General features: G+C 41.7%; 1 protein-coding gene across 1 annotated transcript; it reads right to left on the bottom strand.

Moving 5' to 3' along the window:
* Nucleotides 1-7545: 7545 nt before the first annotated feature.
* On the bottom strand, nucleotides 7546-12230 carry LOC118109279 (mucin-2-like). The gene is made up of 7 exons (XM_047340290.1): nucleotides 12130-12230; nucleotides 11632-11673; nucleotides 11298-11556; nucleotides 10079-10193; nucleotides 8663-8747; nucleotides 7892-7998; nucleotides 7546-7575 (listed from the first exon to the last, which is right to left on the bottom strand). Exons 1-7 carry the CDS (start codon nucleotides 12203-12205, stop codon nucleotides 7546-7548), a joined length of 714 nt encoding a protein of 237 aa, XP_047196246.1. The 5' UTR covers nucleotides 12206-12230.
* Nucleotides 12231-18271: the final 6041 nt, after the last annotated feature.

Genomic DNA, 18271 nt, shown 5'->3' with positions numbered 1-18271 from the left:
TGTAGTGGAAAATTCAACTGACCAGTGTCTAAGGTATTGAAATCCCCTGACCAGGTGTCTCACTGCTGTGATACTGTCTACCTGACAGGATGGAACCCTTACTTGGTGGTGTCTCACTGCTATGACCTTGATCAACAGGGTGCATGCCCTTATTTGGTGATGTTTTTCTTCCAACTGCTACAGCGGACGGACAGGCACAGATGATGATCTCATGTCTTTCATGTCTTTTTTTCATATTATGTTCTATGTAACGCCTCTTTGTATAAGTTCTGGCTTTTGTGAACTTGCGGCCAGTTCCATTTTGAGCACCCGTGCTTGTTGTGTAACCTCTGCAGAGCTTACTATTATAAAGACTCAAAGGCAACTCCAGTCTGAGAATTTCATTATTTCAAATCTCAAGATGAATTTCCATCACAAACTTGGCCTCACGAACAGGATCCCTTGAAAGATCGTCTGGACCCGAGAAGTATTCGGTGGTTGGCCACCCAGGAGAAAAAAAAAAATCTTCTGCCTCTACCTCCAACAGTTAAGAGAAGAGAGGGCCGAAATAACTTGGGTTCCGGACCTTCTTCACAGGGATCCAAAGACCTCTCTTTGGTCATCTTATATCTGGTGAGATGTTGAAATTCTGATTTTCATGACTGTTTAGATGATTTCTCAAATACGAAATCAAACATAAGAAATAATACATTTAAAGGGTTTTATTTGGAACGGGTGTATTAGTCATTCTCTCTGGATTATTGTGGATTATTAATGTTAATCTGACCAGTCCTCGTGGCAATCAACCTTGTTGAAGGCTTTTTTCCCCTGTTTTTTGCCGCAAAGAGAAACAAGGATTCGTGGAGACGTCCACGTCTTAAATTGAGTGTTCAAGGGAAATTGTAGACGTGAACAATTTCATACACTTAATTGATAAAGATGGGTAACAAGGGAAGTCAGGGACTTCAAAACCCAGAAAGTCCAAATGGTGGGCTTTATGGTTGCAAGAGTGAGGACGGGAAAGTGTGACATTTTCTTCCAATATGGTCCAGAGACTTTGCTTTTCCTCATAACGGGTCATTCATTGTCGAAACAATTAAACTTTTAAGAGAGAAACTCCTCGAGAAAGAGGAAGAATTAAAAAGCAACAAAAAAAACAAAAAAAAAAAAAGAGAAAAAAATAAATAAATAAATCAAGGTCGCAATGTGGAAAGACAGAAGATAATAAGAAAGTGTCTTGAAATGTGGGAAAAAGAGGCAGAGTGTAGGGACAGAAAACAAACATTTAAACAGATGGCTAAGGTTGATAAGAAGGAAACTGAGAAAGTTGAAAAGAAATCATATAGATCTCTGTATTCTCCATTACAGGGTGTGGCAGTCCTCGCCTCGACGCCTGCCTTCCTCCTCACCTACGACAAAACCCTCCTCCATATGATGTGCAGAGACCAGACTCCACCAATCAACGATCAGGCCCATCTCAGACTCCACCCACCGCTCTCCCAGTCTATGGAGACGGGGCAGCAGGAGGACTGAATGATGATGTCACCTCTTCCTCATCTCTAGGCTCTTCTTCCTTCTCTCCCATTGCAAACAGAACTCGTCAAAATCAACAGCAGGGAGAAGTGATAACTGCTCCTATGATAAACGTCATGGGACCAACCGGCCCAGCCTTCGTCTACCGCCCATGGACTGACGCAGACATGACCGAAGCACTGAATCACCTCCCAGACCCACGGAACTCTGGCACAGCATTTGCCGTCCAGTTTGAAACATTTTGCCGTGAATTCATGCCAACGGTGTCTGAAATCAGACGACTTCTAATGAAGAAATTAGGCCCCACTGACTTTGCAAAAGTACGTCAGCACTGTGGGGGTGACCTCCGTCTGACTTCACCAGACTGGGATGATGCGGTTAATGCAGCATACGTCAACGCTCTCAACACACTCCTCAACGCCCTGAGGACCGCCTTCCCCAATAAAATTGACATGTCCAAAATAACGGGGTGCAGACAACAACCAGGCGAAACCGTAGGAGATTTCCTCACACGTCTGACCGTCCTGTTTAATCAACACAGAGGCATCCCCATACCTGACAACCTTGGCAACGAGCCGGGGGCTTATGAAACACATCTGAAACAGGCCTTCCTGAATGGTCTGCTCCCCCCACTACGGGCAGACGTAGGCCACACCTGCATTGGGCTTGAGGATGCTCGCTTGACAGAGGTCAGATGTCATTCTGAACATGCTGAACGTCAACACAAAGAAACCAAAGACAAAACTCAGCAGAAAAAGAATCAACAACTCCAGAAAGCACAGCTAACCATGATGCAGGCTGTGTCTGCCCTGTCAAGGCCACACAGACAAGATAACACTGATAGCAGAGCCAACTTCACTGAACCAGGAAGAGAGGGGCGTGGTCGCAGACGTGGGCAAGGACGTGGGCGAGGCTTTTCTCGACGACCCAAAATTCCCATAGATGAGTGTTTCTTCTGCAGACAAAAAGGACACTGGGCAAGGGACTGCCCCCAGCAGCGAGAGGAGGGGGAGACAAGAACTTTCACTGTCGACTGAACTACAGAAAGTGAGGAGGAGGCAGACGGGGGGGAGACGACCAATCTACCCGCCGAGGATCAGAGAAAGGGAAGTGAAACACACACACACACAAGCTCCAGCAATGAAGAAATCGCTTGCTAATCTAACCGCACACACACACACACCAGAGCAAACACAACTTTGTGGTTCTTATGTTAAGTACAATAGTGATGCTTTTAAGAAAATGCCTCAACTCGAACTGTGTGTTAACGGTCAGAAACTTAATTTCATGGTCGACTCTGGTGCAGGTTATTCTGTGGTTAGGATGTCAGATTTGCCCACATCTCCTGAAATGAGTGGTCGCTTTATATTCTCTCAAGGTGCCAGCGGTGCCACTGTAAAAGAAAATTTCACAAAACCTCTCAAATGCGCCGCTCAGTTTGACAAAAATTCCATAAGGTTTGAACATGATTTTCTGTTGTCTCCCTGTTGCCCAATTAATCTATTAGGAAGAGATTTGATGATTGTGTTAGGCCTCAATTTAGTATCCTCCCCTGATGGAGTGACGGTTAAGCACAATTCTTCTTCGCCCCCCTTCACAATGTCACAGACCACACATGAGCAGCTGTTTGTATATCAGTGGCAACTTCCTATAAATGCCTCCACTGATCTGCTCTCCACGTCTCACTCTCTCGCCACTCCTTTTTCAGATTTTATGCACATTGATTCATTACACTGCACTTCACATGTGACAGACACAGCAGATCACGTTTATGAATCTCTGTTTTTGCCTTTTCCTGATGATTCTCTGAAAGTGTCCAATATTTTTTGGTCTGTTTCCAGAAGTGCAGCTTCCGTCTCACTCACTGACCAACAGATGGCACTGTTTCGCGTCTCGAATTCCAGCCCTCACATCTCGCTCTCCAAGTCTCATGATGACAAGTGGCAAGACTTAGGCCCATTTGTCAGATCATGCCAGGCTGCCGTTGATTGGCAACCCACAACGACGCCTGACGTAATGTATTCACCAAGTCTGAGTGCATTTGATCTAAAAATGTATCCAACCTTCTGTTCTCCAGCCACATGCTCATTAGTTGTGACTGAAAATCACCTTCATTCTTATGCAATGTTGTCCAACCCCTCTGATGTTTCGCCTTTACTTTCAGATCTGCCTGAAACACTGTGGGCAAAGGACAAATATGATGTGGGCCTCATCAGAAACTGTGATCCAGTCAAAATCACTCCAAAATCTGATTATAGGCCATGTAAACAACAATATCCACTCAGACAGGAAGCAGTGGAGGGGATACGTCCTGTTTTTGAATCCTTTTTGCAGGCTGGTGTAATTGTCCCCTGCCCTGATTCACCGGTCCGCACTCCACTGTTCCCAGTTAAGAAGATCAGAGACAAAGGTCAACCTACTGAGTGGCGGTTTGTGCAAGATTTGAAGGCTGTGAATGATGCCGTAATTTCTCGATCACCTATTGTTCCCAACCCATACACGCTGCTTTCCCAAATTCCGCCTAATGCAGCGTGGTTTTCGGTTGTAGACTTATCCAACGCTTTTTTTAGTGTTCCTGTCCACAAGGACAGCCAGTACTGGTTTGCTTTTAATTTTGAAAACAAGGCCTACACGTTCACACGCCTGTGTCAAGGCTACTGTGAATCTCCATCATTATACAATCAGGCTCTCAGGAACAGTCTTGAACCCCTCATCCTCACTCCGGGTTCAGCTCTCTTGCAGTATGTTGATGATCTACTAATTGCCAGTCCCACACAGGAGCAATGTGAAACAAATACGATCGCTTTGCTGAGACATCTGGCTCGTGAGGGCCATAAAGTCAGCCTCAGCAAACTACAGTTTGTACAACAAACTGTCACGTTTCTGGGTCATGTCGTCACCAAAGATGGCAAATCCCTGTCTGATAAGAGAGTAGAAGCTATTGTTAACATGCCTAAACCCTTGACGAAGAAACAACTCATGTCATTCATCGTAGAACGTTCATTCCTGACTTTGCTCTTCTTGAAGCCCCTTTAGGTGCTCTGTACCATGGCAAATCACTCACTCCTCACGAACGTGTCGTTTGGACTCACGAGGCAGACGAGGCATATGTCACACTGAAGAAGACGCTGCAACAATCTCCCACTCTTGCTCTCCCTAACCCTGACAAACCTTTTGTTCAGGCTGTGGATGAGAGAGACCGCTGCATGACTTCTGTCCTCCTTCAGTCTCATGGTGACAAATATCGCCCTGTCGCCTACTTCTCCGCCAAACTTGATCCGGTGGCAGCTGGCCTTCCACGTTGTTTGCGTGCAGTGGCCGCCTGTGAAAAAGCCGTCCTTGCCTCACGAGACATAGTAGGTTACTCTGACTTGACACTCCTTGTTCCTCATGCTGTGTCTCTCATTCTTACAGAACAGAAGACCTCACATCTCTCTGCTGCTCGCTGGTTGAGGTATCACACTGTTCTTCTTGACATGCCCAACATCACAGTGAAACGCTGTTCAATTTGAACCCAGCCACGCTTCTTCCGCTCCCGGATGACGGGGAAGAACACAACTGTGTGGCTGAACTTCAAGTCCAGTGTTCCCCACGACCTGACCTCTCTGACGAACCTCTTTCTAACTCTGACTTGATTCTGTATGTCGATGGGTCCGCCTCACGTGACCCTGTCTCTGGTACTAACTGTGTTGGTTTTTCTGTTTGTTCAGATAACGAAGTTCTCCTCTCGAGTTCTCTTCCTCATCACCTCTCAGCCCAGGCAGCAGAGCTCATTGCATGGAAGCATGCAAATTGGCTACTGGTAAAACACTCACAGTCTACACTGACTCCAGATATGCGTTCGGTGTAACTCATGATTTTGGCGCCCTTTGGCAACACAGAAACTTCCTCACATCTTCTGGTAAAAAGATAGCACACCACGGTCTCATCACAGATCTTCTGTCTGCCATTTTGCATTGTTAAGAGACATTATTCCACGATGGGGAATTCCTAGCAGAATTTCCAGTGACAATGGCAGACACTTCGTAAACGAAGCTGTCAAACAACTCGGTTCTCATCTAACTATGGATGTGCGAACACACTGTGCATATCATCCAGCCAGTGGTGGAACTGTGGAACGAGAGAACGGCACACTCAAAACTAAACTTGCAAAGTGCTGTGAAGGCACAGGTCTTGCATCGACAAAAGTCCTGCCTCTGGTGCTGATGTACATGAGGATGAGAAAACGAACCCCACATTGGTGTGGATCCTCCGTCTTCTCCGCTTCCATCCACAGACTTGTGTGATCATGATATGTTGTCCTATTGCTCTAACCTGACTTCTTCTCTTTCAGACATCAGGAAACAGGTGGCAAGGGCCCTACCAGGTACTGCTCACAACCCACACAGCAGTGAAAGTTGCTGAAAGAGCCACCTGGATCCACGCCAGCCACTGCAAATGAGTACCAGCTCCATCTGACCAGCTGACGCCTTCAACTCAAAGCACACACACTGATACTTCCACAGGTTGAGAAGCCCCGAGAGTGTTGTATGATTAACCACACGAGCGTTCTGCCACAACACAGAAGAAATCTGCCAGACAACTGAGACCATGGACAGGCCATGGCATCCATTTCGACATCCAGGGTTGTGTGGCCTGAGAGGCTCGCTATACGTGTTACTCATGATCTCCTCTATTATTGTTTTGCACATTATTCTGTCTAGATGCACTCCTGTAAAAATCTCTGATGATCTAACGAACTGTCTTTTCCTACGGTGTCCTCTCAGAACCATCCAGCACATGCAAATTTGACTGGACACAAGAGAAGTGATTCAGGTCCCCTTGATCCGTAACTTATTCCCCATCCCTCCCTACCTGGACACTGACAGCACAGATGGTTCTGATGACGATACTCAATTTTAGGTTTTTTTATGTTATTTTCTCCCTCCAGCTTGCTTATGTGTTTCTGAGTGATTTCACTAGACAAAAACAGCTACTGCAATTATCCTTTCAACTTCATATTTTATGATGCTTTAATTTGAATCTCTGTGAATTTTTAAGGTTGATGTGAGTTACTTTATCAACTTTGTACATACTGAATCAATTTTACTTCCAAGCAAGAATTAAAAAAAGTTTTTACTGGATATTTTCAACCTTAGATATACTGTATGTTGACATTTAACGTTTTATTACATTTTAATATGAGTTACTTTTGCCAATCAATACAGTATGTTAACTTTTGATAATGGTTAATGAGATGATGATGTTGTTTGACCTGATTTCCTTCCATTTTTCATTTTAAATGCTTGCTCAATTACAGGAAAATAATTTTTTTTTCTTTCCACAAAAACAGCAGCGGCTACCTATTGCACCTCCCCACCATGCATCGTATGTTCTAGAACCTCTCCATGGTGGATGTGACCCTGTATGTGCGCAAAGTGCGTGGGTTGAAGACTCGTCAATATTCTTCTATGATTATGATGTTGATTATGATGTTTCTTGATTATTTTTCGTTAGTGATCATATTTTTATTGATGATCAAAGGGGGAAGTGTAGTGGAAAATTCAACTGACCAGTGTCTAAGGTATTGGAAATCCCCCTGACCAGGTGTCTAACTGCTGTGATACTGTCTACCTGACAGGATGGAACCCTTACTTGGTGGTGTCTCACTGCTATGACCTTGATCAACAGGGTGCATGCCCTTATTTGGTGATGTTTTTCTTCCAACTGCTACAGCGGACGGACAGGCACAGATGATGATCTCATGTCTTTCATGTCTTTTTTTCATATTATGTTCTATGTAACGCCTCTTTGTATAAGTTCTGGCTTTTGTGAACTTGCGGCCAGTTCCATTTTGAGCACCCGTGCTTGTTGTGTAACCTCTGCAGAGCTTACTATTATAAAGACTCAAAGGCAACTCCAGTCTGAGAATTTCATTATTTCAAATCTCAAGATGAATTTCCATCACAGCTCTTATATTAGAGTTTCTGTTGCAATGATAAGCTTTATCAGACTGTGGTAGTCCAGATAACACTTGTTAGAGAGATAGATTGGTCATGAAAAGAACACCTTGCTACAAAAACGCTGGAAAAAAAATGATTATGTTTTTAATAAAACTTCTTTATAACCCTTCTTTAGATATAGATGACTTGCTCTTGTACTGCTCCTGATAGCTGAGAACACATAACAAGTTGAACAACAGGTAATGCACTGATGGGAGGTGTAATGACTGATCTTGCTTGCAAGAAGGAACAAGTTTGAATTATAAATAAGAACATTTTGTGGAAATGAAGAACCTGTCTCACTGGACAAGTTAAATATTAACATGTTATATTTTGTAAAGCATGCTCCATCCAGTCAAAGTTCTCATCTATCTCATCTCATCTATCCAGGATGATACCTTATCTCCACAGCTCTGCACGTCACTCAGCTCAGGCTCCTCACACGTCTCTGATGGTTCATCCACCTTGAAGGTTTCAGCAAAGTCTTCCAAAGACTGACTAGATCCTACAGTACAGTACAGTAGAGTCAGTCACTAATTGTATCCATCTCACTCAATTTGTTGCCATTTTTATGAGAATTGCAACTTGTTTTTAAATTCCAGGAAGAACAGTTTTCTATATGAAAAGCAAGTTGTTGTTGTTTTTCCGCTGAGTAGTGTCAATGTGAAATTAGTTTTTCTCTTCTTAGAGTTGGAAACATGAAGTCAAGCTACAGTGTATATTTATGGTTTGAATTACAAGGGGGTTAAGAGAAGCTAGGCTCCACTGAAAGCATAATTTGAGATTTTCAGGCAGAGGTCTGAAACAAGCGACAGACTTTTCTCTATAATGGAGTCCCTGAAATATATATTAGTAAAAAATATGTCTTTGTTTGTTTTTCACTCATTAAAATACCAATTTCAAGTATATATGTCTCCAATGGTCTCCACTAATTAACACAATGCTGTGTCTAACTGCTGTGACAATTCAGATGATGACGCAGCCCTCAAGTCACATATGTTTTAACATTAACGTTTTGAACATTACACACAGATGTCCACTTTATTTTGTGGCTGTAAGACAGACAGAGGAGAAGGACAGGAAAGTGACAGCCCAGCCATGGCAAGAGAGACACACACAAACAGAATGGAAAATATAGCTCCCCTCCATAAGCCTGCAAAGAATCTTACCCTCCTTCTCAAGATCATTGGATGAGCCGTCAAAGTTTCCACAGAGTCCACAGACCTGGTTCTTGTATTTGTCGTCAATCTCGATCTGTGAACAGAGCCCAAACATATAGTAGTGATTGCCAAGATCACAAGTTTAGACTTACACATTTATGATTCATGGATGTCTTTTAGGATCGCAACATAGTATGTAGAAAAGTTTGAATTGTGTAATTTTTTCTGTGTAATCCATTTGGGAATTAAACAAACAGCTCATGTACCAGAAAAAGAAGGGAAACTGGTATATATCACACAGCACCTTCTTGGTTAGCAGTGTGTGGTGTCTGTCATAGAGGAGAGACACATTTAGTTTGTAGCTAGTGCGTCATTTACTCTGCAAATAAAAGGAGTCAGCTGTAAATTTCACTAATTTCCAATCCCAACAATACCAAGAACAATTAAGCAATGATAATTGACTCCAATGTAACCATCGTGAAATAATTATATTTTTCGGAAAAATCTCTCATTTCTTTATCAGAAAATCCTTTAATCGCCGATGTCCTCATGAGGTAATGCACTCAGCCACATGTTAACTTAAAGCAGCTATTTGCATTGTGGTTTTCAGGTTCAAGTTTTTCATGTTGTTTGTGGATCTGCCGAGGGCAATGTGTATTCCACAAACTCACCTAGTGACTCTCTGAGTGAGCCTTGATCAATATTTGTCAGACCTTTCACTGCTACCTCAGCTACCGGGGTTGTTGTTTTTTTCAGCCAACTTTGTCTGTGTTAAAACAGACCTTAGTGAGCCCTGCCACAGGGGCAAGTGACTGATTACCTCAAACAAAACTGTCACGTGTAAAATATTTCTCTGAGCCCTGGAGACTGTTTCATATAAAACATTATTCTTCAAGACTCAGTCATGGCTCTCATATGTCTTTACATTCATAAAACAGCACAACAGTGGTAAATACAGGTTCTAACCTACTGACATAAAGCAAACATTCAGACTCTTTTAAAGTGCAGGCTGCTGTGCACACCTAATCTAATTGTCTACTTTTATCAACTTGGTCTGTGAACAACTGCGGTGGCTCTCAATGGCTCAATGAGCTGAATGGCTCTTATATTAGAGTTTCTGTTGCAATGATAAGCTTTATCAGACTGTGGTAGTCCAGATAACACTTGTTAGAGAGATAGATTGGTCATGAAAAGAAAACATCAGCTTTATTCCTCTAACAAGTAAATTGGTGTGAGGCCAAATATGTTCTTTTCTATGAAAGAACATCTTGACTTATGCCCCAGGCGTATGCAGTTCAAAACATTCAGATCCTGCTAAGCTGTTTACAGCAGGGTCACAGTGTGTAACCTCTGTGTTTAAAATGTTATCAAAATACACGTGAGCGCAAAAGTTCATGTGTGCAAGTGCGAGGGTGTTCTCCATACATCCAGGGAGTCATCCAAGTTCCAGATGGCCATGATTCCCAGCTTGGCTTCGACAGTGATACTAGACATGGTTCCCTTCACAGTCACCCCGAACGTGACGAACGGCAGAGACACTCTGCAGCAAAACGCACAGAGTTAGTGTGACAATGAGCAGCAGCTGACACATAGAGGCAAACCTCTCTCGTTTCAACTGTGGGTGAGAACAAATCATTAAAAGATTTTTTTCAATGATCACTGAACACTACAGTGGTCTCCATCCTTCAGGTCAGAAACAAATGTTAGAAACCTACACAACTTTGTCTTTCTTACTTCTATTTGCTGTTGCATGCAGCGAATAGTCTCACAGTATTAATGATTGCAGATATCAGTAAATGTAAAATGTTAAAAAAGTTCTAGGTCGTAAACTGTCATTAATGCCAATGCCCATTAAATGACTTCAGATCATTTAGTTCAATGTTACTACTAAAATAGTAATCAAATCAGGTTGAAATGATGACAAATGAAGAGTAACTGAGAAGTTCTATGCACACTTTACTTTATCACAGTGTGAAAATCCGCCTGTAGGTTGAAATGAGTTTGAGTAGTGACAGTGCCACAGTCTACTGCTGTTGCTTCTGTGCCACTGGCAGACACTGAAATCCTGTCAATCGCATAAAATACTTGTCCAAGTGACGTGTGGGTTGTAACTCTTGATGATCAATGACGATAAAAAACAATTGTTTGGCAAAAATTTTACTTTGAAGTGATCTATGATTATTATTCAAGTGATTGAGTTTAGTGGTTTCCAAATGTCCTCTCTTGACGTGCTTCTTCGCCCTTTATAAACAAGATGGTTTATTTTTATAATATAAAAATTGACATCAATACAACATAATTTATACAAGACATGCTGATTGTTGATATTTCAAATTGGTCTCTATTACTCCTCTTCGGGCTATTCTGCTCCGTTTTACTCCCCAATGGAATACTGAGTTTTTTTCCTTTTAACTGACTCTGATTGATTACTGTGATAATCAATAACTAGACATTAGAATCCCACTTCAAATATTGTCCTCTTAAACACTAATACATCATGTGCATTTAATTTGAATGATGAATTTCACCAGAATTTTTGAGCAACACTAGAATTGTAGCAGAAATTCAACACAAAGTATGACTGAACATATTGGGTACCGAGTGTCCCGGATGGATGCATTTCATTTGTCTGGACTGAACTTACATCTTGCCATTGACAATCACTGCCTTTTTAGAGAGCTCCACCACTGTGCCCTCCAGCTTCAGGATGATGTTGCTGATGGTGACTGATGTGCCGTCTATCTTGCGCCTCATCTGGATGTTGAAATTTTCAAAGTTGTCCCCACACTGCGAGGCCAGGACATGGTTACAGGTGGAGGCCAATTGGAAGAAATGTCCATCGAAGGTCTTGAAGTGATAGTGTCCCCATGTCGAACAGACTCGGTCGATGTGAGATGCATTAGCTACAACAACATTAATATTAGAACATCATTTTGAAGAATTACAAAGACATCAATTTTGGGTATTTGCACAGTTACCTGAATCCACGCTTATCTTGTTTGCAGAATCAATGATGTTAACTGTAGGGAACAGAAGAGAAACTCATTTTGAATTTTACCACAGTTATTATCTGATATTCTGAATCTGCTTGTTCTGACACTCCATTAAAACTTATACTGAATATTATAATCAACCCAGAGATTACATATGAAATATAAACTATAAACTGGTTCTATTGTTGATATCTTCAATTCATTAATATTCCATATCGAAAAGTTATTGTTGATATTTGGAATAAATGAGAAAATACCATAATGTATTTTATATAAATATTTCTAAAGTTTCTCATACTATTTAATAGACAAATACAAAGTAAATGTCGAAGTTATCCAAACAAGGTTCAATTACAGCTACAGGTTTAAATGGGATAACTAACTTCTCTTTTTTCACCATTCAACAAAATATACATCAATAGAATCAGTCGCTTGTTTTCTCAATGATTAGCTCCAATCGTCTTTTAAATTTCAATCACTCACCAGTCTGAGTGAGGGAGCCGACCAGCAGCTTTAGGTATATGAGCCCTAATGCGCATTGGAGTCCTGTAGTCCCCATGTTGATCCCAATGACTGACCCAGTATGATAGGACTCACCTGAAGGATGGATCCATTTATAGCCTGTCAGTCAAGGTGGAGCTACACCGCTTCCTTCAGTGAAGAGAGAGAGAGAGAGAGAGAGAGAGAGAGAGAGAGAGAGAGAGAGAGAGAGAGACTCACCTCTTAAATAAATATAGAAATGTGCAAAAGGTTACTATTTGTTTTTTCATCAAACATGTCATCAACTCCATCACCGCACCAAGCAGATTGTTCAGGTCTCTGATTAACTGCACAAAATGTTTGGCATGATATGTTGGTGATGGAGCTTTTCTCAATTCATTGTCTAATCTTCATATCTTTGTTCACGTTATTAAGAATAATCAATGCTGACGTTTAAAAGGTTTTTCAGTATTTATCCACAACCACTATCCTGAGTCCTGTCTTTTTTGTCCCTTGCCCCTAACTGTATACTTCATTTACCATGCATGGGTATTGTAGAATTTGAGAATAAAAAGAGATAGAATAATTAAAGAGTAAAAGAATGGCATTTTTTATATACATTATGCACTATAAGGATGCCACATCTGCTAGATGCTAGGATGAGTTGGAGATGAGTTTTATCTGGATGGCAAATTGTGTTTAATCCCAAAAATTGAGAATTTACACTGACATGGGATGCTTCAAATTTCAATTTAGAAGAAATTCTTCAAACAAAATCTTAAGCCATCTGAATGATTTGAAAGATCTTTGGCAACAGTGTGCATGGATCAAAAACTTCATTTATTAGAGAAAGATGATACAGACTGTGAATGTTGGTTAAAAAAAAAATCTGATCCACATCTGGAAAACATGCTTCTGGATCTGCCCAAACGCAAAATAATATCCTGAGTTACTGTATTTCCCCAAATGTGGAATAATTACTTTGAAAGCCACAATCAGCGAGCTTGGAGTAGATGGTATTCAGTATTACTAAGCGTTGGGTGCAATAACAATAACTATCTTTATATAGTAATGAGGAATTATTATTGCTCAGTTTGAAGCGCCCAGTTAGACAGCCAATTTTTTCCCCAGTTGGACGAGATGCAGCTGAGTGCCACACACATACAACACACTGATGTGCACCTGATTGACAAGTACACAGAGAGGAGGACTGTTAATGTCGACTTCCGCCTGCCTGCTGTGGACAGTATGAACTTTAGGGATTTTGTCTGATGGTCCACTGAGCCACTGATGTGTGTGGAATTTTCCCAGTGCTTCTGGTTGTGTGTGTGTGTGTGTGTGTGTGTGTGTGTGTGTGTGTGTGTGTGTGTGTGTGTGTGTGTGTGGTGAGAGAGAGAGAGAGAGAGAGAGAGAGAGAGAGAGAGAGAGAGAGAGAGTTTGACATTATTAAATAGTCAGGAGCAAAATAACAGCTCTGCTGCTAATAACAGCCTCCTCCCGTTGGATTTTTGTCCCTGCTGATGGTGAGGGAGGAAGCATTGAGCTTCCAAAATTTGCCCTGGGCAGGATGTTTATTTTAATTATCATGGCTTCACAGTGAGTTCAGCTGTTTGGACAATACATTTCTAATCCTGAATCAACTTTGTCAAGTGTATTGCAAACATTTAGTTTATTGTCTGAATTGAGGGGAAATTTCTATCCTCAAATAAGTGAATACGTTTTAGTAACTGGAATGGAGGCCGGGGTAGGTCTCATCCCATGTTTCAGTGTAACAAAGCCGATGTCTGCCAGTTTACTTTAAAACCAGATAGCCTCCTTGCTGTATTGCTCAAAAATAATTTCTGTGGAAAGCATTGCACTGGTTGTCAATATACAATAAAACATCGCCAGGATATAATGACAGATGATGATATACCTGTGTTTTCGCTGCTCTGCTCTGGTGGCCCATTCTGTGTGAATTTGAATTTGATATCTTCTTTTAAAGTGATTTATATTTTCATTTTTAAAAGTTTATATCTTTTCAAGGCTTTTTGATTTTTAAGTCAACTTAGTGTTTAGATGTTGAATATTTTGTCTGTGGGTCTAAAAGTTGAACAGCCACAGAACCTTGATTGTTTTCTTAAAGATGGTTTCCACCCCTGTCCATCGGTTTGTTGGTCTATCAGTAGAATCACACAAAACTACTAAACAGATTACCAAGAAACTTGGTAGAAGGACAGGACATGTGCTAACACAGAACCTATTACATTTTTGCATGGATTCAGACAAAGGGACAGATACAGTTATTTTCTAAATCATTTTCTTTAACATTGCAAGATGGAACCTTTTTTTTGACAATTTTCACCAGTGAAAAAATTAGGCATATTTAAGGTATGATATCTATGATTGTGTGCAGTTTGATGTAGCTTGATTTAATTTAAGGAGACAATTGGGCCTTTGCAGAGGTACAAGCCTACAGAGTGTCATTCCAGTTTGCTAACTTGTTATCGGACTCCTTTTCAGTCAGTGTGGGAATTGTTCAGATGTCCTGATTGCGTCTTTCACAAGATACTCTGTTGCCTCTACTCTCTAAGTGCTTGGTCTTTAAATCAGAGTGTTATTGATTGGTCAGTCACAAAAAATTGCTTTCATTGACGTATTGAGTTATACAAATGTTAAATAAAGTAAACATCCTTGTTTACCAAGACTCCTATGAATACCTGTTTTCTCCACCCCTTGTTCTGTGCTCTGACTTGGGGATGTGTACTGTGTGGCCCCGCCTTGCCCAAAGGCACTGTGTCACACTGATGAATTCATATTTATGTTCCTGGATAAACGGGGCGTCGCTTCTTCTGCAACAATGAAGTTAAAACACCACGTTTCGTCGTAATCTGTGGGAAAAACGTTGGTTCGGCGCCATTCGCATTATCATTGGCTGTTCGTGTTGTCCGTCAAAACATGGACGTGATGAGTTCTATCAATGTTATATCGACGTCTCTTAAATTTCTATCGAGGAAAAGTTATATCGCAATAATTATCGATATCGTTTTATCTCTCTCTCTCTCTCTGACTCTGCTGACGTTACTGACAGAGCTGCTAAAAACTGTAAAAAAAATAACTTCACGGTCAAAATATGTATTAAAAGACTAAGTGGACTGATGTTTATTTATCACAAGTCATATCATCATCGCGATATTCAACAAGGTTATCACATATTGCCTGTTTTCCTAATATCGTGCAGCCCTGGTTCGAAGGAATAGGAAGTGGCATCCTTCCAATGACAGATTCACTATTTATGCAAACAGATAAAAAAAGGGCTTAGTGATTCAGATTTATTTAGAAGATTATCTATACAAATCGTGTTTAAATTATTGATCAGACAGTGTGATGGTCAAGTCAAACTCAATGGATGGTGTGCAAAAAACATTACTCACAAAATAAGAAGCTTTGCAGCACCTTCTGTGGTCAAATTAAAACAAAATGAATAAGTTTGGATCAGATAGGGTCCAGCATGTTTTGCTTGGAAAGAATAAAAGGTGTTGGGGAGAGGACATTTATAGATGGTACTATGCAGCTTTGTATTCACAAGTACAAAATGAAAAGACCTGAGTTCAGTTTTTTTAATGTCATGCTACAAAAGACAAAAAAGGTAGAACTTTTTCAGATTTTCAAAACATTGTTCTAATCTATTATTTGTCAACTGTGTCGTGTTCTTTTATCCCGAGGTATGAGAAGAGCCGGTCTCGGTTTGGTTCAACAAGTATTTATTTAGAAGCAATGAAAAGGTACAGCATAGTTATGAAAAGGTACAGCATAGCTATGGGCACTCAATGCACAGCCTCGGCCATCTAGTAGCACGGGGTAGTCAAGAGTCGCGCCGAACCGACGGCGGGTGCAATACTTATAATAGTAGGTAGAACATCATTGGTCAATAACGAGGGGGAGTCGCCGTGGTTTAGACTTGGCTCTCCCTTGATGGTGCGCAGGCGTGGTCCCAGCCTCTTGGTACTGGAATCCGCCAATGATGAGGAGCCGCACCCAGTTTCGCCCCTCCTTTTGTGGGCAAATCTTCACATTTCTGACAGTGTTTGGTTTTGTGTATTAAAAACAAGCTTTGACCCGGCTGAAGCCTTGTGAGTCTTCAGTAGTTTTGCAGATACGGTGTTTTTGTTCATTGGAGTGAGGAACATTGTGTTCCTGCTTTATCGGCTGTATGTTCTGTGTGCGTAAGCATGCGCATTTTCCAGACAAGACAACGCCTTTCCTATCTGTCCTTCAGAACCTGGGGCAGCTGCTTGAATTCTTTCTAAGGCGTAGGTCACAGTTTCTTAATGAGCACAGTGCATTCATGTATGTGTGATGTTGAATAAAGCTAAGGGAGGTAGGCTGTAATATGAAAAGGTTATAATTGAAAATAAGTTTAAGTACAGTGTATTGTATGCCACAGATTTCAGTCTCAACAACTGTCATAAACTAACTAACCGTCATAGGCCTTTGTCTATCAGTGATCTGATGTAGTTTCTAGTCTGTGGTAACGTGTTATTGCTGATGTTGTGTCCAGAGAGCATTCTCCATGGACGACAGGATAGCATGTCACCATCCCTGAAGGCCTGAGGGAGGGCAACGTGGTGGATGAGTGGTTCAGCGATCAGTGGCAGGCAGGGCGACGACAAGGAGGGCATGATCAACCTCGTGATGTATTTTGCTGTGAGGCACACACCGTCCATGTGAAGGAAAACCTGCTTGATGTTTATGTTTATGATCTATTGCCCCTCATTCAGATGTATGAGATGTTGTGTCCCTTTTTTGTGGTAAAATGAAGTATATGATAAATATGATATTAAAGAATATAAAAATTACACATTTCATATGATATAACTGATCAATTTTGCAGCCCATAATATGAAAGCCCTTCTGTTTTCATTTTTAATATGACCTCTCACTCACATCCTTTGCCTCCTCTGTGGGTCGACTACCTCCAGACATGCAGAGCGCAGAGGTTGATGGTGCTGGATTCATGTGGAACACAATACGTCTGTGCGGGCTACCAGCAGGAGATGACTCAGCCGTGTAGCCCCGTGATCAGCGAGTGAACAGCCTGCCGCAGAACACACAACAACACCAAAACACAAAATAATATGCACAGGATATCATCAACATCAGGCTTATAATTAGTCTTATATAATATAGTCAGAAAGACCAACAATTTCTACATAATATTCACTCATAAATAATAATATAATACAATTAATAAATGATTTCTAAACCTTTCATCTGCCACACTCTTAAACCTGCAGTGTGTGTCCTGTGTTGCTAGGAGTGCCTACAACCAGGGTATGGTGCCCATGGCAATGCCAGGGGCCATGCCAGCCGTTGGGGGCCAGGGGCCGGTTTGCAGTGAGGAGGACCTGAAGGCTCTGCAGGACATGTTTCCCAACCTGGATAAGGAGGTGGTTCGCACAGTGCTTGACGCACAGCAGGGCAACAAGGACGCTGCCATCAACTCCCTGCTGCAGATGGCTGAGGAACTCTAACAGTAGAACACAAGCTCACGACGGACATCCCACACACACATACACGTATACATGCATGCAGCCCTCACACACAAGTAAACACACACACACACACACACACACACACACACACACACACACACACACACACACACCCACCCACCCCGTAGGCTCACCCACAAACCGCAGCCATATCTGAATTCCCACCAGCTGGTAGCCACAGAGATCTGTTTCTCCCTCCGTTGACTCCTTCTAGGCCTGAGAGTACATGAAGCCTGGGCTGTCTCTGCTAATGCACCGCTGAGTCACTGGATCCTCAAACCATCACAACTGTTTTCACCTTTACTTTGAAGAAGTCTAATTTTAAAGTGATATAGCAGATTCAGTGTATTTGGGAAATGTCAGGATTGTATTACAGCAGAGAACTAAATATTGAACCGGCAGTGTCGTGTTCTTTTATCCCGAGATATGAGAAGAGCCGGTCTCGGTTTGGTTCAACAAGTATTTATTCAGAAGCAATGAAAAGGGTACAGCATAGCTATGTGCACATAGCTATGGGCACTCAATACACAGCCTCGGCTAAGTCAGTAGCACGGGGTAGTCAAGAGTCGCCCCGAACGGACGACAGGTGCAATATACTGGGGATCATCCAC

This window comes from Hippoglossus stenolepis, chromosome 1, assembly GCF_022539355.2.
Source record: "Hippoglossus stenolepis isolate QCI-W04-F060 chromosome 1, HSTE1.2, whole genome shotgun sequence".
Lineage (NCBI taxonomy): Eukaryota > Metazoa > Chordata > Actinopteri > Pleuronectiformes > Pleuronectidae > Hippoglossus > Hippoglossus stenolepis.
The sequence above is the reverse complement of the archived record's forward strand: the minus strand, read 5'-3'. Positions and strand labels throughout refer to the sequence as shown.

Coding starts and splice junctions, on each gene's coding strand:
- LOC118109279 (XM_047340290.1), bottom strand. CDS start 12,205: ATGGGGACTACAGGACTCCAATGCGCATTAGGGCTCATATACCTAAAG. Junction 10,194..11,297: donor GTGATTGTCAATGGCAAGAT/GTAAGTTCAGTC, acceptor GTTTTGCTGCAG/AGTGTCTCTGCCGTTCGTCA. Junction 7,999..8,662: donor CAATGATCTTGAGAAGGAGG/GTAAGATTCTTT, acceptor ACTGTACTGTAG/GATCTAGTCAGTCTTTGGAA.